General features: G+C 40.2%; 1 protein-coding gene across 3 annotated transcripts in view; it reads right to left on the reverse strand.

Annotated features, from left to right (window-relative positions):
- Positions 1-21,600, reverse strand: part of xpc (xeroderma pigmentosum, complementation group C) — a 29,520-nt gene extending 7,920 nt beyond the window's left edge. For 2 of the 3 annotated variants that reach the window (XM_060932182.1, XM_060932181.1), the window contains exons 1-12: positions 21,243-21,600; positions 17,526-17,798; positions 17,313-17,424; positions 15,680-15,764; positions 15,396-15,553; positions 12,521-12,641; positions 12,332-12,421; positions 11,346-12,200; positions 9,912-10,072; positions 9,489-9,570; positions 6,850-6,981; positions 2,064-2,233 (exon numbers count right to left, since the gene is read on the reverse strand). In XM_060932182.1, the coding sequence (XP_060788165.1) occupies positions 2,064-2,233; positions 6,850-6,981; positions 9,489-9,570; positions 9,912-10,072; positions 11,346-12,200; positions 12,332-12,421; positions 12,521-12,641; positions 15,396-15,553; positions 15,680-15,764; positions 17,313-17,424; positions 17,526-17,798; positions 21,243-21,354 (2,351 nt within the window). In that variant the 5' untranslated portion in view covers positions 21,355-21,600. The remainder of the gene's footprint in view (positions 1-2,063; positions 2,234-6,849; positions 6,982-9,488; positions 9,571-9,911; positions 10,073-11,345; positions 12,201-12,331; positions 12,422-12,520; positions 12,642-15,395; positions 15,554-15,679; positions 15,765-17,312; positions 17,425-17,525; positions 17,799-21,242) is intronic. The other variant, XM_060932180.1, reaches the window with a different exon arrangement.
- Positions 21,601-24,946: the final 3,346 nt, after the last annotated feature.

Genomic DNA, 24,946 nt, shown 5'->3' on the forward strand with positions numbered 1-24,946 from the left:
AGAAAAGGGGCCTCTCTCCCAGACCACAACGCATGTGTGAGTGAAAGCAAGTAAGCTGAAAAGCTCAATAAAGTGTTTGTGTGTAAACATCATCTCTCGCCTGCCGTGCTTCTGTGCTCCACCCACATCAGGAACGGTTACATCGACATTTTTAATAATTAGCACTTAACTGAAGACTAATTATACACAATGTTTAGAACAACTTCTTTTGCATACATATGCATCAGCATTGACTTGTATTGCTCGCAGCATGGGGGCAGCCATGGCCTGAAGGTTAGAGAAGCAGTCTTGCATCCAAAGGGTTGCTGGTTTGATTCCCGGGACTGGCAGGAAAAACATGAGGGAAGTTGAGTGAATGAACAGCACTTTTCCTCTCCCTCTGTATCATGGCTGAAGTGCCCTTGAGCAAGGCACCTAACCTCACTTAACTATAACATTTACACCTCTTAAGAACAACTCATTCTGCATACATACAGTATTTAGCATAGCTGCCTACTGCTCTGGGTATGTGTGTGCTCACTGCTTCAGGAGGAATTTCATTGTGCTTAAAACATATATGCAGAACCAAGGCCTCACTTTCATTTATAAATGCCTTGAGACCTCAAGAATGGCACAGGAATAGTTTTAAGCGTGAACAATAAATCTAATATAGTAATTTTTACGAATAAAGTGATTTATATAGGTAGCGGTCTGAATGAATGACGCTGATATCCGTAACGTCACAACAGGAAGTCTATCGGTCTCATCACCATTTCCGCTGTACTAAAACACAGAGCTGACTGCAACTCCGATCCTCCATTTTGAGCTAATTTATCGCCATGCCACGTAGATGTGTTTTTGGCCGGTGCAGCAACATGACAGAAGGTGGCTTTATGTTGCATTCATGGCGCAAGAATGTTCAAACTGCAAAGATTTGGACGCGTTTTGCGAGAAATTCACGGACACATTGGGCGGCTATGAAGTGGTCTCTCCTCTGCTCTGCACACTTTACTGAAGACTCGTACGAAACCTCTGATCTGTTGGAGTGTTGGCTATAAGCCCGTATTGAAAGAGGGTGCAGTACCAACAATTAAAGAAAAATCAAACGAGAAAAAGTATTTTATTTTTTTCAAGTGAATTCAGTTGCATCAGTCCTCCTGGAGTGAACCGAGGGTTGTTGCTAAAACCCAGGACGGAACGGGACATATCGCTTGGGCAGTGACCTCCCCATGGTTGTTGCTAAAACCGGTGACATCCTGTTCCGTCCCGGGTTTTAGGAATTGCCTGAGCCGAGCAGTAACGGCAGAATACACAGTACGGAGAGAAAGAGTGGACCAGCCGTCTTATTTCTAAAAGCTTCTTCTAGAAGTGCCTTTGCCTGTTATTATAAGGACTGTCTTATGTTCGTCCCAGGATTCCTATTCACAGTATGATTGTGTACATAAAACTGCATTCTTTCAACATTATTTGTCTTTTTGCGATATGAATGTACAAGTGCAGTCAGAAGTTTACATACACCCAACGTGGACATGACTATCATGGCAATATTAGACTTTCAATAATTTATTTTTCTTGGGAATTATGATTGTACAACATCTTTTAATAGGAAAAAAACCCCAAGAGTTTTAATTTAGTTTGTGTTTTCTGAAATAAACACAGAGCCAAAACCAAACATACAGGGTCAAAAATATCAAGGTAAGTGTCAAAAGCAGTACAAAAATAAAATGCCATTGAGTCTGGCTGGCTGAAGTGCTTTAGCATAAGGAGATGTTTATCATTCAACTACACAAGCACTTAAATACTGTAATAAACTGCTTTGGATAAGAGCATCTGATAACTGCTGTAACTGTAAGGTCAATGTAACAGGAAACTGTTTTGAAATCACTGCAGTCGAGTCTCTGCTCTTGTAGAGTGGATACGCACCTCAAATTGCACAGAAAGTATGTCATAAATATGATTGTCTTTCTTTTCTGTTGTGACTAGAGTTGCTGTAATTTCCACACATTTGCAGCATGTGGATTGTCTTGTCTTTTCAATAAATATGCTTTGAGATTTTGCCGCTGTACAAGAAAACGCACACTTACACAGCATGCGAGTATCCTCCATGGAAATCGAAGCCTGTTACAGCAGCAGCACAGTCCAAGTTGAGTTTTCGAGCCACTCTGTTCAGACCTGGAAGATGCAGGTGCACACACCCCACCGGCAACATGCACGGTTGAAACATGTACACATTTCCAAATTCATTACGTGGAATCTGCAACACACACACCACAAAACTTTAGCCATTTGCATCGTTCCTGCTTGCTTCAAAAGCATCGTTATTTTTCCAGCCCACAAAAAGCCAATAATTACAAATCTTAATGACCACAGACCAGCAGCCCTGACATCCATCTCCTTCAGTGTCAAGACATCGGACTATAAAAACAAAAAACGTCCAGACACAGAGACCGTTTCTTCCCCCAAGCTCAATAACAGTGTGGAAAAACTTCATTAATACCAGCCCACAGACTGCTGAATTACCACAATGTGTAGCAAACTAATATTCTCTCACAAAGTACATGCCAGTATATGATAGTATTCATAAGTCATGTACATATCGTTATGTCTGCATATATTAACATGATACATAAGGAATAAAAAAAAAGACAAGCTATTTTGTTAAAGGAGAACTGAAGGCAAATTTATCATCAAAATTCTATTTCTCATTTTATTAAATATTGGAGTGCATTTTTGATAGCTATTTTGTCACTGCTATAGCAAGTTATGAGTGTTTGAAATATGCTCTGTAATATATCAGTCCATATGTCAAAGCGATGGCCATAAACGAGATTCGTTGAGACCTGTGCGAGACATCGTAGGACGGAAGTAAAACGTACAGCGGAAATCAAAGCGACCGACATCTGCCAACGTTGTCAAAAGACGCGCGTGCCCTCTTTCGAATGCTGACGTAATCAAGCCGGAAGTTTTGTTTGTTTTGATAGCAATCAGGAAAGTTTGAAAAAAGTAGGCGGTAATCGTCAATTAAACTCGTTTTTGTGCAATAATATTGTTTGGAAAACAGTTTTCAAAATGGCGGCACTGACACCTGGCTGACACTTCACGTTTCGAAGTCTCGCACAAGTCTTGTGAAGATCGAGCGGATAAGCGACGCCTGCCGTGGACCAAACGAACTACATTCAACACGGCTAAAAACCGAACAGGCCGATAAGTATAATATTTAACTGCAATTGTAGTTGCCAATACGAGTCACGATATAAGGTTATTAAAACTGAAAACGTAATTGAATAACACGTTAATTAAGAAGTAAAGCAAGTTTAAAAATTACTTTAGTTCTCCTTTAATACAAAAATACTGTAATAGTGTGAAATAGCCTGATGTGAAGTGGAGAGCTTTGACCACCCCAAAGTGTATTATTTTCGTATAACAGCATGGTCTGAAATGTGTTATTCCACTATCCCACCGTGGTTTGCCAACAATTACAATGTTTGATTTTATTAATATATGACACATCACACTTTTTACACTTTAATATTTACAGGTATACTGTAGCCTAGTAAACTAGACCCACCCGCATAGCGGCCAAAAATATTTTTGCCTAGCGAGTGGGTCTAGCCTCGCACCATATAAACAAAAACACCCCGGGCATCAAATCATGCCCGCCAATCACAACGCAAGGTTTTTGTTTGGATTCTTTGGGCGGGCTTCTGCAGGAGTGACGACAAAGCTGCGCGACGCTGGAGAAAGCGCAGCAGGAAAGATGGCTACGGCTAGTGAACAGTGCGCGTTCGACTCCGCTTTGGAATCAGTTTTAGAAGAATTAGACTTGGAGTTTTCGTTGAAACATGAGCAGGAAGAGGCTCTCCGCTCATTCCTTTTCAAGAAGGACGTTTTCGCTGTTTTGCCGACCGGCTATGGCAAAAGTCTGATCTACCAGCTGGCTCCGCTCGTAGCCAAAAGGATGGGGCTAGTTTGTGCAGTACGAAGAATTAATAAACAGCTTTGAAACATTACTTTTTGATTGTTTCTTATTTTCCCGTTATTTTAAATTTAAGGGAAATTATTTCACCAAACACCACTAAATAAAAACTCTCAAAAACAGTTTAAGCAAACCCTTGAAAAACACTTGGGGGGAAAAAAAAAAGAGTGTATGTGGTACAGACTCCAGACTTGTGGTCATTATCTCCAAACTTCTTAATATCTAGAACCTGTTTATTAATTAATACGTATTTTGAAAAATTATTTATTTCAAGGCCTCCCCCACTGCTTTCTGTCGCTCTGACTACGTCACAGTCACTGTTGCGCTGATTGGTCAGAGCGTTGGCCTATACGCACAGAGACAGTTTGAAAGACAGCGGTTTGTTCCTCCCACCCCCTTCGGAAATGTCTACGGATCGAGGCCAAACTAAATATTCACATTTAGTCTGGCTTGCCAGGCTAGGTATACTGCCTTTCAGATTTTTCAAGTTTAGGTCATAAAAATAATTTTTCCTGACACCCAATTATTTTTGTTTCGTGGACCGAAAGCTACTGAATTCAAATTGCAGACTTCTAATTTTATTCGTTGTTTTTTTAAATAAAACAATTAATGAATTTAGGGCCACATGACCCTAAATTCTCCACTATTTTTTCCTGCTTCACCATGACCCAATTCATGATACTACGTCATGCATCATGTGGTGGGCTTTCCCTGTTTGCGCAAGGCATTGTGGGATACAAATTTAAAACAGGAGAGAAAAATGGAGGACATGAGTGTGTGAAAGAAATGTGGAAGACCGACTACAGTAACAGAAAGCGAGAAGAAAAGAGGTTATGTTGTGAAGGAAAGGAAACGCAGGACCAAACTAATAAATATCGGCGGTCAGCGAGCACCTTGGTGAGATCAGCTGTTCGTTTAGCGACAGAATGATGTGACTGTCAGTGCACGGTCAAGGTAAACCTGTAGATGGCAGTAGCGCAACACTGTGGATGCCAGCTGCCGTAAAACCCAAAAGAAGAAAGTAAACCTGCGCATGCACACACGGACTTTCTCTGTCTGCTTGACTGCGCGAAGTGAGCGATTTCATGCACATTATTTGCTAGCGAATCCCCTCAAATTAAATAACTCCCCAGCCACAGAATGGCCTGATATTTTGTGAGATATTACAGAAATAAACATATATAACAATGACCAAATTTCAGAGGGAACTAAATTCCACCAATTTTATGAAATCGAAAGGCCGTCTCGCTTTAATATCCATGAGAAGAGAACTTAGTTCCTGTTATCATTTACATTACAGCAATGATAAACAATCATTCCCTCACCGGCATTTTATTTGACATATTTATCTTTATAAATATAGCCAAATGATTGCTTTATTTTTTTAAAATAACTTTTTTCCTGTACTTGTACGAGTAACTCTTTAAAGCTAGGGTAGGTAACTTTGGAGAACCCAACAAGAATAAGCTAGATCTTGAAAGTATCCAACTGAAAAATCCCACCCCCTCCTTTTAGCGCTCCCTTCAAAACACACGAACGCGCACTGCCTGACTACTGATGGAGGCCGAGTCCACAAGAGGCAGAGTTAGGGGGAGGAGCGTAGACAACAATGCGCTGGGCTAGTTTTAACAATATGTCTGCCTAGCCTTGTGGAAAAGGCCGGTCATGCGCAATGATTGCACGAGTAGCGTGTGCACAGGTAAGCAGGTAGGTAGGCATATAGACAGGTAGGCCATCCAATCATTTCATTTTTACAGCCTTGTGACTGTCAGATGAAAGATTTTTTTATCATCATCACAGCATTCAATTTATTCATTGCTGTCAGGATGTAAAGATAATTTCAATAAATATAACAAAAATACTTCTAAAAATTACTTACCCTGTGTTGAACATTGCTTTAAAGGAACAGTCCACCGTACTTCCATAATGAAATATGCTCTTCTCTGAATTGAGAAGAGCTGCTCCGTACCTCTCCGAGCTTTGCGCGACCTCCCAGTCAGTCAGACGCAGTCAGACGCGCTGTCACTCCTGTTAGCAATGTAGCTAGGCTCAGTATGGCCAACGGTATTTTTTGGGGCTGTAGTTAGATGCGACCAAACTCTTCCGCGTTTTTCCTGTTTACATAGGTTTATATGACCAGTGATATGAAACAAGTTCAGTTACACAAATTGAAACGTAGCGATTTTCTATGCTATGGAAAGTCCGCACTATAATGACAGGCGTACTAACACCTTCTGCGCGCTTCGGCAGCGCATTGATATCTGAGCTCCGTATCAGTGCGCTGTCGAAGCGCGCAGAAGGTGTTAGTACGCCTGTCATTATAGTGCGGACTTTCCATAGCATAGAAAATCGCTACGTTTCAATTTGTGTAACTGAACTTGTTTCATATCACTGGTCATATAAACCTATGTAAACAGGAAAAACGCGGAAGAGTTTGGTCGCATCTAACTACAGCCCCAAAAAATATCATTGGCCATACTGAGCCTAGCTACATTGCTAACAGGAGTGACAGCGCGTCTGACTGCGTCTGACTGACTGGGAGGTCGCGCAAAGCTCGGAGAGGTACGGAGCAGCTCGTCTCAATTCAGATAAGAGCATATTTCATTATGGAAGTACGGTGGACTGTTCCTTTAAAACTGAGTCAGTATAAAGGGAGCTACTCATTCATTCACTCTTCAGTCATCGCTGTATTAGGATAGGTTTGTGGTGGATAAAGGAGAACATAGAAAACTCTACACAGACAGTAACCCGAATTCAGGATTGAACTGGGGACCCCTGAAGCGCTGAGGCATCAATTTTACCTGCTGTGCTACCAATTAAAGGAGTAAACCAAATTTCTTGGAGGTGAAATCTTACCTGGCCAATAAGATTCGCTCTCGTTCTGACATGCTCACCTTGCCGTTGATGGCTACCGGAGGCTGGTACGCCTCGGTTTGCCAGTGGCCGAACAGGGCCAGGTCTTTGTCATCCTTGCTCTCAGACATCATCCTGGCTTTCCGAGAACGGTTTGAGAAGCCCTTTACCATCTGGACCAACAGGAAGCACAAATGCCATTTTAACCGTAGCACTCGACTTGCTTATATTAAGTTAAATTTGAGTGCAGGGCTGAATACATGGATCTAATGATACAGATTGACATCTGAATCAAATCTACAAACATAGCTCTCCATTGGAAGGAGCATGAAGCTCCTTTTCCTTCGTAGATCAGTGACTAACAATGAACACTATAGTGCTCGGCAATTCTGTGGAAAACAAAATATATTCTTGATTGTAAATCTTTGTATACTCTATATTACTCATTATTTTTGCCATATCTGACTTATTGTGTCGAAGTCTGGGGAAACACCTACAAAACCACTCTGCAGCCGATATGTACAATACAGAAAAGAGCAATAAGGACAATAAACAAAACAGGATACAGAGAACACACAAACTCACTATTCATAAAATCACACATGTTGAAATTTATGGATCTGGTCAAATTCAGAACAGCACAAATAATGTACAAAGCAAGAAATAATCTATTGCCGAAAAATATACAAGGAATGTTTAGTGAGAGAGAGGGGGGATATAATCTAAGGGGAGACCTAAATTTTAAAAAACCAAAAGGTTAGAACAAATATGAAAAGCATGTGCGTATCGAGCTGTGGGGTGACTTTATGGAACAGACTGGAGACAGAAATAAAACAAAGTGCAAATATAAATCTGTTTAAAAAAAGGTACAAAAAATATTTTTAAACAAGTATATTGAAGAGGAAGTATGTTAATGGAGGATGATGAGGGATAAATAGAATAGGGTTGATTGTTATATTAGAACTAACTTAGTATATGGTATATATTTATTTATGGGGATAGATATCTTCATATTTACAGGGATAGGTATGTAGTAGATATTTATTTTTGTAATTATATATTTATATAGATATTTATGAAGTGTATATATGGTATAAAGTCTATATTTTTGTAATTACCGTATATATTTATATAGATATTTATGAAGTGTATATATGGAATGAAGTATATATTTAATTTTGTAACTAAATATTTATATAGATATTTATGAAGTGTATGTGTATATATACACTCACCGGCCACTTTATTAGGTACACCATGCTAGTAATGGGTTGGACCCCCTTTTGCCTTCAGAACTGCCTCAATTCTTCGTGGCATAGATTCAACAAGGTGCTGGAAGCATTCCTCAGAGAGTTTGGTCCATATTGACATGATGGCATCACACAGTTGGCGCAGATTTGTCGGCTGCACATCCATGATGCGAATCTCCCGTTCCACCACATCCCAAAGATGCTCTATTGGATTGAGATCTGGTGACTGTGGAGGCCATTTGAGTACAGTGAACTCATTGTCATGTTCAAGAAACCAGTCTGAGATGATTCCAGCTTTATGACATGGCGCATTATCCTGCTGAAAGTAGCCATCAGAAGTTGGGTACATTGTGGTCATAAAGGGATGGACATGGTCAGCAACAATACTCAGGTAGGCTGTGGCGTTGCAACGATGCTCAATTGGTACCAAGGGGCCCAAAGAGTGCCAAGAAAATATTCCCCACACCATTACACCACCACCACCAGCCTGAACCGTTGATACAAGGCAGGATGGATCCATGCTTTCATGTTGTTTATGCCAAATTCTGACCCTACCATTCGAATGTCGCAGCAGAAATCGAGACTCATCAGACCAGGCAACGTTTTTCCAATCTTCTATTGTCCAATTTCGATGAGCTTGTGCAAATTGTAGCCTCAGTTTCCTGTTCTTAGCTGAAAGGAGTGGCACCCGGCGTGGTCTTCTGCTGCTGTAGCCCATCTGCCTCAAAGTTCGACGTACTGTGCGTTCAGAGATGCTCTTCTGCCTACCTTGGTTGTAACGGGTGGTTATTTGAGTCACTGTTGCCTTTCTATCAGCTCGAACCAGTCTGGGCATTCTCCTCTGACCTCTGGCATCAACAAGGCATTTCCGCCCACAGAACTGCCGCTCACTGGATATTTTTTCTTTTTCGGACCATTCTCTGTAAACCCTAGAGATGGTTGTGCGTGAAAATCCCAGTAGATCAGCAGTTTCTGAAATACTCAGACCAGCCCTTCTGGCACCAACAACCATGCCACGTTCAAAGTCACTCAAATCACCTTTCTTCCCCATACTGATGCTCGGTTTGAACTGCAGGAGATTGTCTTGACCATGTCTACATGCCTAAATGCACTGAGTTGCCGCCATGTGATTGGCTGATTAGAAATTAAGTGTTAACGAGCAGTTGGACAGGTGTACCTAATAAAGTGGCCGGTGAGTGTATATATGTGTGTGTGTGTGTGTATGTACAAATAGTTACATACATTTTTATACACATTTGAAATAAATAAATTCATTAATTCATTCATAACACAAATGCAAAAAGAAAAGGCTATCTTCTCCGTTAACAATAATATGCATTTTAAATTGCACTTATAATTTCTCTGACATTACATTGTGACAGTAAAATGTCCTTTGTGCCTGAGGGGGAACGGAGTGCTTGTTTTCTCACCTTGTAAGGCTCCTCCCCGAGTTGGACAGTGCGCGCTTGCTTTAACCAGGTATCTCTGGAATGCAGTGTGTGGATACAATCCCTGAAAATGCAACACAAACACATTGTTAGAGCGGACTCATATATTCAAATATATGTGCAGTGTGTACTCTTCTTACGCCATTATACACATCACAAATGAAATATTACCATCCATGCGACACCGAACTTTTACTCAAATCAAAACCTTGATTAGGGTCTCAAATGGTTCTGAAGGTTTTTAGGTATCCAGGTCTATGAACTGTGTATTAGTACCAGGTCAAGATGATGAGATCTGTGTTATAACCTTGACTGTGCTCATCTGAAGGGCTTTATCAGGCAGTTCCTGGAGTCTTGTGTCCCATTCTACAAGCCCAACAGACCACACACACACAAATTTTTTACCGTGAATAGACAGGTTCTCCTCGACAGTAGCCCAAAATGGCAGCAGTAGAAGGGTACAGTGCCTCGTACTTTAGCAGGTGCCTCTCCAGTGCATACAGAGGATGGTTTTTGTACTCCGATATTGCTGTGGGTAATGGCTTACCCATCAACTTGTCCTGCAGCTATGGTGGAGAAGCAAGCAGTTTACACAGAGAGAGGGGGGAGGGAGGAGAAAAGGGGGGTATAATTAAAGATGTCAATGTACGAAACACGTGTGTAACGTGTCCATAAACAGACTGTGTTTAAGAGAAACTAGATTTAAAGTAGGGCTCTCAAAACAAATTTGCGGTCCCCAAACTATTCCAATTGTCACAGGATGCAGATATTTAAAAGTGGCAAAAAAAAAAAAAACCAACAACTTTTTTTTAAGATCGAATATTCTATTTTTAGACACAGAGTAAATATATTTAAACTTTTTTGCCCAAATGACCCTTGTGCTGCTTTCATGTAGAAAAAAGCTCTGAATAAATGCTTATTTATGGTTAAACTTTTATTATTATTATTATTCATATTTTAACATATCAATTGCCTACTATAATTTACTGACAAGTGACAAATCAAAGAAAAAAAAGCTTGCTCTGGTATGTTATAGGCGGCATTTTGCTGCTGTGGCTTGGCTCCACTTATAAAAGTGTGTTCACGTCATGAATCAATCCAAATTAGTGCAGTTATTCTGACCGTCTTTTCCCCACTATGAACTATTTCTATCCTGTTGGGAATGGTTTCTTCTAGTATAACTTTGCTCCCATCTACAGAGCATAAAAGCTCACTGAATGGTTTAATGTGGAGGAAAATGATGTAACCCATATACTAAACCCTTCTCTGTCATCCGATCTCAACCAAATCGAACACTTATGGGACATTCTGGAGCAACTCAAACCACCATCGTGATAAAAACTCTAGCTGAGGGAATACATCTTGGAAGAATGGTGTTCATCTATCCCGTACGGTTCCACAGACGTGTTGAATCTGTGCAAAGGCTCACGTTTTGGCTCATGGAGAACCAATGACTTATTAAGACACTTGATTTTTCCTTTAAATTGTTACCTATCTGTATAAAAACTAATAATGTATGAGCCACAAATGATTTGTAACAAGGATTTATCAGTTTCACTTTTTCTGTAGCTGAAGCTCAAACGGAGTTTGATTAGGGATACATCGGGACTACAACATCCCCTATCTCATGAGCATATACAGTTAATAGAAAGCCATCTGGGATTCTGCCCAAATCTGAATGTGGGTTGATGTGCTTGTAATAATAATAATAATAATAATAAATAAATTCAAGTTAAAGATTTCACCTTCTCTGAATTTGCATATTATTTGAATGCACTAAATCAATCTTTTAAGCAATTAATGCGCGAATATGTGCACATTCTTGTTGTCTTCTTGTACCTCTTTGTCTTCCTCCTGCTTTTGTTTAGAATCGGGACACTCGTAGAAGTGTAACGTCTCCTTCCACCACTCTGAGTCGATACGCCGTCTCCGTGACGATGTCAGCCAGGTGGGGTCGTATCTGCTGCTCACGTCTTTCAGGTAACTGCCTTCATCTATACCAACTACGTATGTAACTGGCTGAGTGGCCTGATTGGAGCAGAGCTCTGGTTGCCCCACCCCTTGATCAACATCAACACATATCCATCTCTTTGCCCCTTTCAGGTACACCTCTATCCAGTCATCATTTCCTTTTCCATGCCTCCTTCTCCTTTGCTGCTTTTTCCCTTCTAGCTGTTCTTCTTCGTCGTCGTCTTCTTCTTCTTCTTCCTCCTCCTCTTCTTCTTCCTCCTCTTCTTCTTCTTCTTCCTCCTCCTCCTCCTTTGCTCTCTTCTTGATCTTGCTGGATCGTGCTGGAGTCAGATTTTTGAACTTTCTTTTAGTCTTTGAATTCTTGTTTGACCTTTTTGTATCACGCTCCGAGTCATCGCTGCCATCCTCACTGGTCGGCTGAAACTCCTCCCCATCACTAAGCTCCTCCTCCTCATCACTGCTATCCTCTTTATAGGACACTTTGGATGCGGTACTCCTTCTTTTGGTGTTTTTTGGCCTTTGTCCCCCTACCGCTTCTTTCTCTTTGTTCTCTCCATCCTCAAAATTCCTTTTTTGTTTCTTTCCTCCTCTCTTTGGTTGCCCCTCAGTCCTGGAAACTGATGGGCGTTTGGACCCAGGGGAAACTTTGGGTTCCACTGGCTTTTTATCAGTGTCATTAGATTTGTCTTTAGAAGGAGGACTCCTGGAGGTGTGTGCCTCAGCCTGAAGAAGAAGAAAAAAAAAAAAAAAAAAAAAAAACACTCAACTAGTCCATCAGTGCTGAAATGCATTTGAGCTGACGCATCCCTGTCATTAAAAAAAAAAAAAAAAAAATCATCGATACACACACAAACCTTTTTTGTTGGTGGCTTGAGCGGTAATGGTTGTAGCGAGAGCACTAATCGACAGTGGAAGTGCAGAGACCTCAGCACCAGCAGGAACAGCTAGAAAAAATTCACATCAATTCTTTTTGTGTGAACAATACAAATGTACCAAAATATTTTTAGCAAGGCCCAAATGTCAAAACACGAAAGGTGTCTCACGTAGGTCATCTCCTGATGATTACGTGCCGACAGACTTCCCAAACGTCTCTCCAACAGCTCATGCAGTCCCACGTCCTTCTCTTCAGGGAGAGCAGGGTTAAGTGTGAACGTCTCCTTAAACCTGGCAGCAGCAAACAAACATGAAATATTAGCTTTAAGATTCAAATATTTAAAAACAGTTAGAATGAAACAGAGCTTAAAGGTGCAGTTTGTAAAATTTTAATATTGCTTCTAAAAAAAAAAAAGTGATTCCCAACACTGCCATACAAAAGCTTACGCTAGCTTCCTAAACTCCGTTTACATTTTTTCGGCCTGGAATTTAGCCACACCCCCAGACATCAGTGGAGTCATGCGAGTTTTACATCACCATGGACTGATACCCCTTTTCCACCAAATCAGTTCCAGGGCTGGTTCGGGGCCAGTGCTGGTGCTGGTTCACAACTCGTTCAACTTGCGAGCCAGCTGAGAACCAGTTTGCTTTTCCATAGCTCGCAGTGCTAAGGGAAGACATGTCATTACATCACTGTATACGTCAGTTACGTCGCTGTATACGTCAGTTACGTCGCTACGTTTGCATAAACCTTGGCGCGAATATTGAAGCAAAAACAACACGGAAGAAGCAGCAGCAGCAACAACAATAATAATAATAATAATGGCTGACTTCGCGTTTGTACAGCTGCTGCTTCTCGTTGCTTAAAAATGGCGATCTTTCGCGGTCTTGTTATTGTTGTTGGTCTTAACAACTCCGCCCCCCCGCTGATGTAAGCGGTTCTTTCCTCTGGCCCAGCAGAGAGCTGGTGCTAGCCTGGAACCAGTTTTTCTGGCCCCAGAGCCAGTTCTTTGTCAGTGGAAACAGAAAACCCGGTTCCAAACTAAGCACTGGCACCGAACCAGCCCTGGAACTGCTTTGGTGGAAAAGGGGCATGGGAGGCTGCCTTGCGCACCAAATTCTTTTTTTCTATTAAAGATGTATATTGTACAATCCTTCTTCCCCAGAAAAAGAACAGTTCAAAGAAATCACTGAATGCCCAATATCGCTATGACATTCATGGCTATGATGAGTGTATGTAAACTTCTGACCGCAACTCCAAATGAGCTTACAGACACTCACTATTGTTGCCCTGATTGACAGGAGACAGCAAATTTGCTCTCCTGGACTCCCGGCCACTGATGACTGTGGCACTGTTGGGATTCAAACTCATGATCGCTAGATCAGGGCTTTTCAAAGTGTGGGGCGTGCCCCCCCTGGGGGGCGCCAGAGTTCTTCAGGGGGGGTGCAACGTGAGAGACAAAATGGATCGATTTTTAGTACCTAAAGCTACAGGGAGTGAGGAGACGGCCAAGCAAAAAAACAGAGCCTCCAGGATGTTGCGATTTGCAACTTCAGCGCAAATTCAACCAATCCCCGCGAATTCAGGGCGGTGTTGCAATTATATCCAATCACCGCAACTTTCCCGCAAATTTGACCAACCGTTGGCATCGTCTTGAGGTGACATCGACAAACTACCTTCCGCCTTACTTCCAGATGTCTATGTTCAAGAGAAGCCGCATGCGCGCAGTGTTGCCAGATTGGCGGTTTCAAGTGCATTTTGGCGGGTTTTGAATATATTTTGGACTGGAAAACGTCAGCAGTATCTGGCAACATTGCATGATGTGCGAGTCAGTGTTTATGTAGGCTTAAATTCTGTTACTGAAAGTGTGTTATGTTTACAGTGAAGGACTGTGTGCACTTTATTTTTTTTTTTACTTAATACAAGAAATTAATGGATGCCAACATTTTTGCCAAAATGGTATTTTATTTTCCATTGTTCAGGCAGCTTCAGCATCATACTGTGAGATTCTGTTCAAATTGTTTTTTTTTCTTCTATGAAGCCTGAGCCATTTATTTTATTAGTTTATAATTATTGTTTAATTTAGTCTTCAGGAGAGACTGCCTGCACACAGCACTAGTATTAATAGTTTTTTTTTTCTTACATGAAAGCTGAGGCATTTATATTATATTTGAAGGTAACTTCATGTTGTGCTGTGAGGTTCTATGCACTTTAACTTTTGAACCAACAGGTGCATTTGGATAAGTAAAGCCTATTTTTCTGCATTTTTGTAGTCCTGGTAATCTTTTATATTGGTAAAGTTGTTTATAGGACCATTTCTCAGTGCCTTTGTTTTTTTAATCAATAGTTTTTCAGTAATAACTTAATATTTAACATATCACTCAATTTTAATCACAAAAAGAGAAAATCGCAACAATTTCTTGCAACTTTCACTTCCTCCCGCAATGTAATCGCAACAAAAACCTAAAAAACACCGCAACTTTCATCGCAATTTTTTTGGAAACCCCCGCAACATCAGACATTTTAGCCCGCAACAATCACAAAAAAGGCCCGCGGAATCCTGGGGGACTGGAAAAAGAAGGAAGTATGACCACGATTATTTAAAGTTTGGATTTTCATGGACTGGATCTGAAGATGCTCCACTGCCACAGTGTGTTGTCTGCAAAGAGGTGCTAGCTAACGATACTATGAGATGTTTAAAATGTGTAAAACAAGATGTTTTAAAAAGCACAGATGTTTAAAATGTGAAAAAGAAAAAAATAATGTGTACAACAACCATTTTTTTAAAATACGAATGGAACATTAAGTATAGCAACAACAAAAATTGTAAGGGGGGGCGCTGTTGTTTATTTGCTCTCCGAGGGGGGGCTGACTCTCCCACACTTTGAAAACCCCTGCGCTAGATGATGAGATGAACCCTTTTCTTTGGTGCCATTTGGGAGCCAATGAGTGGTTTCAAAGCAATTGCGATTCAGCTTGCAAACAGTGGAAAATTACATATTGCTCCTTTAATGTTTCCACAATAAAGTCCTCTATGTTCTCACCACTTCAGAAGACCCTCCAGATAGACAGTGTTGATACGCTTTTTAATAATTATGGTGAAGTGGGTGGGAACTAAGGACAAGGTGATGGCCAACAGGTCAGGCTCAGAGCACAGGCGGTTCCGGAACAGTCCGCTAGCCAATAAACATAACAGATGAACCTGAGTGACAGAGAAATGAAACATCACACTAACTTCTTTCATGAATACGTAAACAAAATGTTCATAACGTGAAAGGCAAATACCAGACAAGTAATGCCAACCACGCACAAATATGCACACACGAACCTTGTGTGTATTCTCCTGTACCTCCTTGTCGAAACGTTTCATTATTCTGCGTAGGTAAGTCTTAACCTCAGCTTGCTTCTTCTCCCTGGAAACATCACCATAGTAACACGTCTTTCAGCTGTCAATCAGTGGCATGTGCTCATTCTATAGACCCCTTTCACTGACGTCACCTGAAACTGGAAGTAAACAGACCCTGCGCCATTTTGGAAGACCAACAAACTCGTGATAAGGGGATAATAACGGCAGCGGTATGTGAACCCACGAGAATAAAGTGGAGTGGCAAACGACTTAAACAAACAAATCTGAGCTGTTTTATTTATGATTTATTGGCCCAACAGTAGACTTGAAAGAAACCTGTGAGACTTGGCAAAAAACTGTGGATATAATGGATAAGTCTGTGCATGATCTGCGGACACTTTGAGGTAAGCAAACGCAAGAAATTCAGATTTAAAACATGCTAAATTGGCCCCAAGTTGATAACTGGATGAGGAGCAAGCCTCCCAGACTTCTACAATTTAATAATAATTTAGGATGGTTTGGGGCTTGCTCGCTGCTGCCAGGTTGGTTGTTGAGTAGCCTGACTGTTTTTTTTTTTCTTGCGTGTGGTATCATTGTTGACGCGAGGTTGTTTTTTGAACATGCCAATGCGGACACGATTTCCCCTGATGAGTTATGACTTCAGACGCGATGCGTGTGTGGAGGTGTGGAGTCCGCGTGATATGTGCGCAAGATAGGCTTCTCATGTGTTTGGAGATCCGCGCTCCGAGACAAGCGCAAGCACACACACCCCCAAGGGAAAAAAAGGGACCCCCCGAAAATATCGGCATAGTTCGAACACTGAGTGTAGGCACTGGGTGTAAACAACAAATAGTTTACAATGTCTGGGTAGCAAACAGATGGCAGAATTGGTGTCCGGTCCTCCTTATGTTTCCATTCTCCCTTGCCGCGAGTCTTATCATATGGGTCAAACCCATCAATCACAGCCAGTTTCTCCACATACCGTGCCCTTTCTGCAGCTGGTAATGTACTCGCATAACCAGAATTATCATCCATCGTGTCACTTTACTCTCGCTCGTACTTTGTTTTATATTGTGAGTGCATGTACTTGGTCTTCCAATATGGCGCCTAACAAAATCTCGTGGCGCGGTGACGTTTTTGAAAGGGGTCTATTGGCAGACAGCGTGACAGGTAATGTATACTGTCTAAAATGTGTCACTTAGCTTTCGAGTGAAACCTGTTGTCATGCCATAATTTTAGGAAATGCGTCAAACATATGTTTATCTTTAATATCAAATCTATTTCAGGAATTAATCTGAGTGGTCAAAGTGTTGTGTTTCTGGAAGAAATACGACAGAGATGAAAATCTGACTCGAAAACCATACTTCGCATTAAACATGTGGCAAGCAAGAGTTGTTGTGTCGTAATATATAAAAGTCAATCATGTTCCAATATGTAAAAACGAGCCATTAAAATAACTGTTCAAATTTGCATGTTTATATTTTCTAATGACGTTTCCTGTAAACTGCTGCATCATGTAATTTATTATTCAATATTTGACTTTAAATCAACCCAAACTTAATTCATAATATTCAAGGAACCGCATTAGGAGAGGCCTCATTTACCAAACACACACTTTTTTTGTCTCTTGTGCCTGGCCTCGGCTGTCTCGATCTCAATCTCCACAGGCTGAGAAGGAACTGCAGGTTCTTGGTCTGTCTCTGCTGGTCCTAATGGGCCTGCCAGTTCTGAGAAAAAGCGCACGTGCACACACACCAATTTTGAACTGAGTAACTCAAAACAACAGTGACATTCATTTTCAATCACACTTTCACAGAAACACACCCACCTTCCACTTCCTCCCAATCCTCATCTTCATCACTTTCTTCACTCTCATCATTATTTTCTTTTTTCTCTTCTTTCATTTTGTAATCGTTGCTCTTCAGCACACAGCTCTCTGGAAGTGACATGCTCGAATCCTCAAAGATGTCCTCAGGCTCTTCTTTTAATGGCTCACTGAAGTATTTGCTCTTCTTTCCATCTGATGGCTTTTGCACCTTTTTCGATGCTTGGCCTCTGGACTTGGTGGCCTTGGCAATATTTTTGGCTCTGGTACCCTTGTCTGATGAACACATGCATCAGCAATAATAATGTTAGTGTATTATTAATAGCAGGCTACTGATACAATAAATAATATAACATTACAATCTGTTTATCTTTGAGCATTGTGGCGAATGTACTGTAGTAATAGTGAAGTCTTCAGTTCAGTACTTCTAGAACACTGACAGACTTCATTATAACTCACGATAACATGTACAAGTTAAAGTACTCAAAAAAGTGATTTGTACACTCTTTTTTTTAAAAAACCCAGCAAGTTGACTCAGGAATGGGGTAATAACCAACTTGCACTGTGGTGTGTTTTCACCCTTGGTCATATTTAATGATAATAAATGCCATTTTAGTCATTTCAGAATCAACAAAGTTTCTGCTTTCATGTGTTCTAAGTTTTGTGTTAATACCCCTCCCGCCATGTTAAGTAAGCTCTCACTAGGACACACCCACTCCCACAGTAGGCGTATCCTGAGCAGATCTTATTTAACCTCAAGAGAGGAAGAGTAGTGTTATTCAATCACCTCACTGCATGCTCGGATTGCACTTTACCTCGAGAGAGGAAATGATTTTACGTGCACATATGGTGCACCAGTTACTCTACTGACTACACTAGAGATCCACAAGGGCAGCCATGCAAAAGTGTACATCTGCACAGCACAGCTGTTGAAACAAATAAACAACTGCACAGCAGGCAAAGCGCAGTATGAAGTCGATTATAGTCACAATCCTACAGCATGTCGCAAGTAAACTCTAGTTATAACATTAAGCTATCTGGAAACCAACATTTATTAAACTTTTAACTAATTTTCTACATTGGGATAGTATGGAAGCTTGTTTCCACCACCATAATTATGACTTTTTATGAGATTTTTTTTCAACCATTATGTCTTTGTATCTCATGATAATGGGATCCTATCTCATAATGGCCTCTTCTGCTCCTCGGACCTGCCTGATCCATCCTGATGCCCCGTGTCTGGTTGGAGTCTCATCATATCGCTCCTGTGGAGGACGGCCCCGTATGGACAGTCACACTTGGAAGATGCTGTGGACGTGTTCAGTAATGCTTTTATGGCTTAGGACTATAGTTGTCATGAACAGTTTTGCACTCAGGTTTCCATTAATGAAGAGTTATAACATCAACGAAACTGACTTCATGTTAAAACTGTTAATGTTATAGTCATGTTGTCTATTGTTCAGGTGAGGATGGGTTCCCTTTTGAGTCTGGTTCCTCTTGAGATTTCTTCCTTGTGTCATCCGGGCGAGTTTTTCCTTGCCGCAGTCGCCACGGGCTTGCTCATTGGGGATAGATTAGGGATAAAACTGGCTCATGTCTTGGGCCGGCGGCACGGTGGTGTAGTGGTTAGCGCTGTCGCCTCACAGCAAGAAGGTCCTGGGTTCGAGCCCCGGGGCCGGCGAGGGCCTTTCTGTGTGGAGTTTGCATGTTCTCCCCGTGTCCGCGTGGGTTTCCTCCGGGTGCTCCGGTTTCCCCCACAGTCCAAAGACATGCAGGTTAGGTTAACTGGTGACTCTAAATTGACCGTAGGTGTGAATGTGAGTGTGAATGGTTGTCTGTGTCTATGTGTCAGCCCTGTGATGACCTGGCGACTTGTCCAGGGTGTACCCCGCCTTTCGCCCGTAGTCAGCTGGGATAGGCTCCAGCTTGCCTGCGACCCTGTAGAAGGATAAAGCGGCTAGAGATAATGAGATGAGATGACATGTCTTGGGCCATTCAGATTCTGTAAAGCTGTTTTGGGACAATGTCTGTTGTTAAAACAGACAAACTTGACTTGACTTAATGGCTTAGTATCTCATAATTATGACGTTATCTCAAAATATTAAGATCTTTTACAGTATCTCATAATTATGACTCTCAAAATATTAAGATATTTTATAATCTCATTATTCTGGTGTAGTATCTCAGTTATGACGTTATCTCAATATTATGACCTGTTATAGTATCTCATAATTATAACGTTATCTCAAAATATTATGACCCAGTATCTCATAATTATAACGTTATCTCAAAATATTATGACCTAGTATCTCATAATTATAACGTTATCTCAAAATATTATGACCCAGTATCTCATAATTATAACGTTATCTCAAAATATTATGACCCAGTATCTCATAATTATAACGTTATCTCAAAATATTATGACCCAGTATCTCATAATTATAACGTTATCTCAAAATATTATGACCCAGTATCTCATAATTATAACGTTATCTCAAAATATTATGACCCAGTATCTCATAATTATAACGTTATCTCAAAATATTATGACCCAGTATCTCATAATTATAACGTTATCTCAAAATATTATGACCCAGTATCTCATAATTATGACATTCTCTCAAAATATTATGACCCAGTATCTCATAATTATGACGTTATCTCAAAATATTATGACCCAGTATCTCATAATTATAACGTTATCTCAAAATATTATGACCCAGTATCTCATAATTATAACGTTATCTCAAAATATTATGACCCAGTATCTCATAATTATAACGTTATCTCAAAATATTATGACCCAGTATCTCATAATTATAACGTTATCTCAAAATATTATGACCCAGTATCTCATAATTATGACATTCTCTCAAAATATTATGACCCAGTATCTCATAATTATGACGTTATCTCAAAATATTATGACCCAGTATCTCATAATTATAACGTTATCTCAAAATATTATGACCCAGTATCTCATAATTATAATGTTATCTCAAAATATTATGACCCAGTATCTCATAATTATAACGTTACCTCAAAATATTATGACCCAGTATCTCATAATTATGACGTTATCTCAAAATATTATGACCCAGTATCTCATAATTATAACGTTATCTCAAAATATTATGACCCAGTATCTCATAATTATAACGTTATCTCAAAATATTATGACCCAGTATCTCATAATTATGACATTCTCTCAAAATATTATGACCCAGTATCTCATAATTATGACGTTATCTCAAAATATTATGACCCAGTATCTCATAATTATAACGTTATCTCAAAATATTATGACCCAGTATCTCATAATTATAATGTTATCTCAAAATATTATGACCCAGTATCTCATAATTATAACGTTACCTCAAAATATTATGACCCAGTATCTCATAATTATAACATTATCTCAAAATATTATGACCCAGTATCTCATAATTATGACTATCTCAAAATATTAAGATATTTTATAATCTCATTATTCTGGTGTAGTATCTCAGTTATGATGTTATCTCAATATTATGACCTGTTATAGTATCTCAATTATAACGTTATCTCATAATTATGAAATACAAAGTCCAAACTATGAGATAATGTTCTCATTATTATGCCATACTCTGTGATTTCGTTGTTTTAAGGACAGAATCGGGTTTCCACAGGACAGAGTGAAAAACAGGGATGTGGTCACAGCTGACTTTTCCTGTCTACCTTTGCTGCTCGGCGTGTTGGGATGAGAGTTCCTCTCCTGCACAGCTGGACTCTTCTTCTTCGTGTTGTCCTTTGCAGCAGCAGCATGAGCCCTGTGTTTATGTTTAGCCATGTTAGCTCTGCACTCGTTCTCCGCTTCACATCAGCTAGCTTACAGAATCAAACAGCGTGGCGCGGCGCGGCGGGTTCAAAGTGCTGCGTGTGCGCGCGCTTGTGTAACTTCATTCACTGACCACAGTTATCCAACAATACCTTGTATAACACTCAACATGCCGCCAAACGTCATTTCCGGTTCGGGTTGAAGTTGAGCCAGTCCTCTGTTGGAGCTCGTGCGCACTACAAAGGCTGTGTGTGATTAGTTTCCCACTCGCTGTAGTGCACTTCTACAGAACAAGCGAGGCGTTTATAACACAACCAGAAAAGCGCCTTCATCGCACTCAGGAGCTATGACCACTAGAGTGCGCTGTTGTACATTATTTGATTTTGTGTTATTAACCTTTTTTGAGGAAGTCGAGCAGGTCAGGAGTTTTGCATTCTGATAGCCATGATGATCGAGGATTTCTTGACCCCCCGAATGTAAATGATGACGCTAACGCTGACTTTTAACCCATTTTTATTGTTGTCTGTCCATTCAAGCGCTGTTTCACTCAGTCTGTTCACGCCGGCTACAAGCTGCCACACTGGGCTGAGACAGAACTCCTGTGAAGCGACAAGAGACAAACTGTTCATAAATCAAGAGAAGAAAGTATGAAAACCCACATTACTACATCATCATCATCACCTGCTTCTCCTCCTCCTTTCTTTCTTCTCCTCCTCCTTTCTTTCTTTCTTTCTTTCTTTCTTTCTTTCTTTCTTTCTTTCTTTCTCCTCCTTTCGTTCTTCTCCTCCTTTCTTCTTTTCCTCCTTTCTTTCTTCTCCTTTCTTCTTCTTCTCCTTTCTTTCTTCTTCTCCTTCTTTCTTCTCCTCCTCCTTTCTTCTTATCCTCCTTTCTTCTTCTCCTCCTCCTTTCTTCTTTTACCCCTTTCTTTCTTCTCCTCCTCCTTTCTTTCTTCTTCTTCTCCTCCTTTCTTCTCCTCCTCCTTTGTTCTTCTTTTCCTCCTTCTTTCTTTCTTCTCCTCCTCCTTTCTTCTCCTCCTCCTTTGTTCTTCTTTTCCTCCTTTCTTTCTTCTCCTTTCTTTCTTCTCCTTCTTTCTTCTTCTCCTCCTCCTTTCTTCTCCTCCTCCTTTCTTTCTTCTTCTCCTCCTTTCTTCTTCTTTCTTTCTTTCTTTCTTTCTTTCTTTCTTTCTTCTCCTCCTCCTTTTTCTTCTTCTCCTCCTCCTTTCTTCTTTTTCTTCTCCTTTCTTTCTCCTCCTTTCTCCTCCCCTTTCTTTCTTTTTCTTCTTCTCCTTTCTTCTCCTCCTTTTCTTCTTTCTCCTCTCTTCTTCTCCACCTCTTCCTTTCTTTCTTCTCCTCTTTCTTTCTCTTCTTCTTTCTTCTTCTTGGGCAGATGAATGAATATGATGCTGGGAAGTTGCAGATCAGATCTTTGTACCACAAACATGTTAACACATCATTATTTTTTAATATTCACCGAAAACTCCACATTGAAATCCAGTTCAAAAAATCAACTCAAATCATGTAAGAACATGCAGGATCAAGCACACACTAATCCCCAGCTTCAGTTGTGTTTGAGTTGCATTGCCTTGTTATTTCAGCTAATCTTGTCAGGTCTATTTACCTGCAGATTTACCTGTGAATTACACTCACTGGCCACTTTATTAGGAACACCCATCCCATATTGATGCAGTTCTCTAATCGGCCGATCCCTTGACAGCAGCACAATGCATCAAATCATGCGGATACAAATCAAGAGCTTCAGTTAATGTTCACTTCAAACATCAGAATGGGGAAAAATTGTGATCTCAAAGTGTGACTTTCACTGTGGCATGGGTTTGAGCCAGATGGACTGGTTTGAGTATTTCAGAAACTGATGATCTCCTGGGGTTTTCACACACAACAGTCTCTAGAGTTTACACAGAATGGTGCGAAAAACAAAAAACATTGAGTGAGTGACAGTTCTGTGGGTGGAAACACATTGTTGATAAGAGAGGTCAGAGGAAAATGGCCAGATTGGTTTGAGCTGCCAGGAAGGATATAGTAACTCAGAGCAACTCTTTACAACTGCGGTGAGCAGAAAAGCATCCCAGCATGCAACAGCAGAAGACCACATTGGGTTCCACTCAAGCCAACCAAGAACAGGAGCCTTAGAATGAAAAACAAGTTGCTATTAAAGTGGCTGGTGAGTGTATATACCAATGATGAAGAAGTGATCAGAAAGGCCTTATATAGTTGTTCCCTGAACTCAGACTAAATTGAAAACAAAATTCAGCAAGACAAATATGCAAATATTTGAAATATTATGTTCAGATGAACAATACATACATATTGCACGCCTTTAGCATTGCACATGAGTTTGTGTTTTTGGGCATAGGGAACAAGTCCAACCTTGAAACATTTTATCCACAGTGATCATTTCCCATTCAGCAGAGTTTAAACTGAGAGTATCGACTCTAAATTCTCATCAAGTATGTACAGTACTCCCATCTTGTCCCTAATATTTCCCAGAACGGTTAACCAGTAATGGACAGTAAATAAATGGATGAATGAATATTTGATACGCATAACAAGTTGTACCTCATTCACTTAATTTTCTGATGTAATTAAGAAAATTTAATGAACAAGGAATGAAACACAATGGAGAGTGTCATTATAGGAAAATAATCAGTGATGGGGTGATGTCATGAGGCCTGGCAAGAAACTAAATGGATATTATTCTATCCACATTCACTGGATATGAGCAATTGCGTGCTCTGATTGGCTACTCTATTACTAGGCTATCAGTTCATATACGTACCGTGAGTTGCGAAAAACAAAATGGCGGAGCGTGTTGCTGAACCAACTGAGGATGAAATAAAAACTCTACTCGAAAACAACCCCCCCTCCAAAAAAAAAAACCAACCCAAAATATGGAGTAAAAATATTTGATGGTAAGAATGTATCTTTTTTATTTTTCAAGAATTATTATTATAGCATTTTTCACAAATTGCTCCTGTCATTTCACCGGTTTGTTTATATTGTAAGCGGAAATGATTTTGTCGGATGTTTTGTATAAAGTTTTTATTTATCGAATTTGCAAAAAATAAAAAGAAAAATTCTCTGTTTTTCAAAATCCAGTGAATGTGGATAGAATAAAACAGTTATCCCACTCAATCTCGTCATACATGGCTTATAGCTGACTCGGCACTACAAGCCTTGTCGGTGATCAGCTCATATACGACTCAATTTTGTGGAATAACTATCAATTATATGGATATTTTCCAGTACCAACACATCCTGAAGTGTTTTATTCTTCTTAGACCACAGCAATTTGCCAGTGTTAATATTTTTTATTTATTTAATACATGTGCAACGTCCATGAAACAAGATCCTGTTGTCGCATACATTATTGTGGCTATAAACAGTCGAACTATTTTCTTGCTTTTTTTCTCTCTCATGAGGTTAATAAGACTAAAAACAAATGCATTGTGTAACGTTACCGAGACACTGCAAAGCAAAAAGCTTTCTGCTTTGTTTTTCCTGTGGAGGAAAATGTAAAGTTACAGCTTTACCTCTGACCGTTACAAAAGTCTGACAGTGGACACTCCTTCCAAAAATGCTCAATAAAC

Source organism: Neoarius graeffei, chromosome 10, assembly GCF_027579695.1.
Source record: "Neoarius graeffei isolate fNeoGra1 chromosome 10, fNeoGra1.pri, whole genome shotgun sequence".
NCBI classification, from domain to species: Eukaryota; Metazoa; Chordata; class Actinopteri; order Siluriformes; family Ariidae; genus Neoarius; species Neoarius graeffei.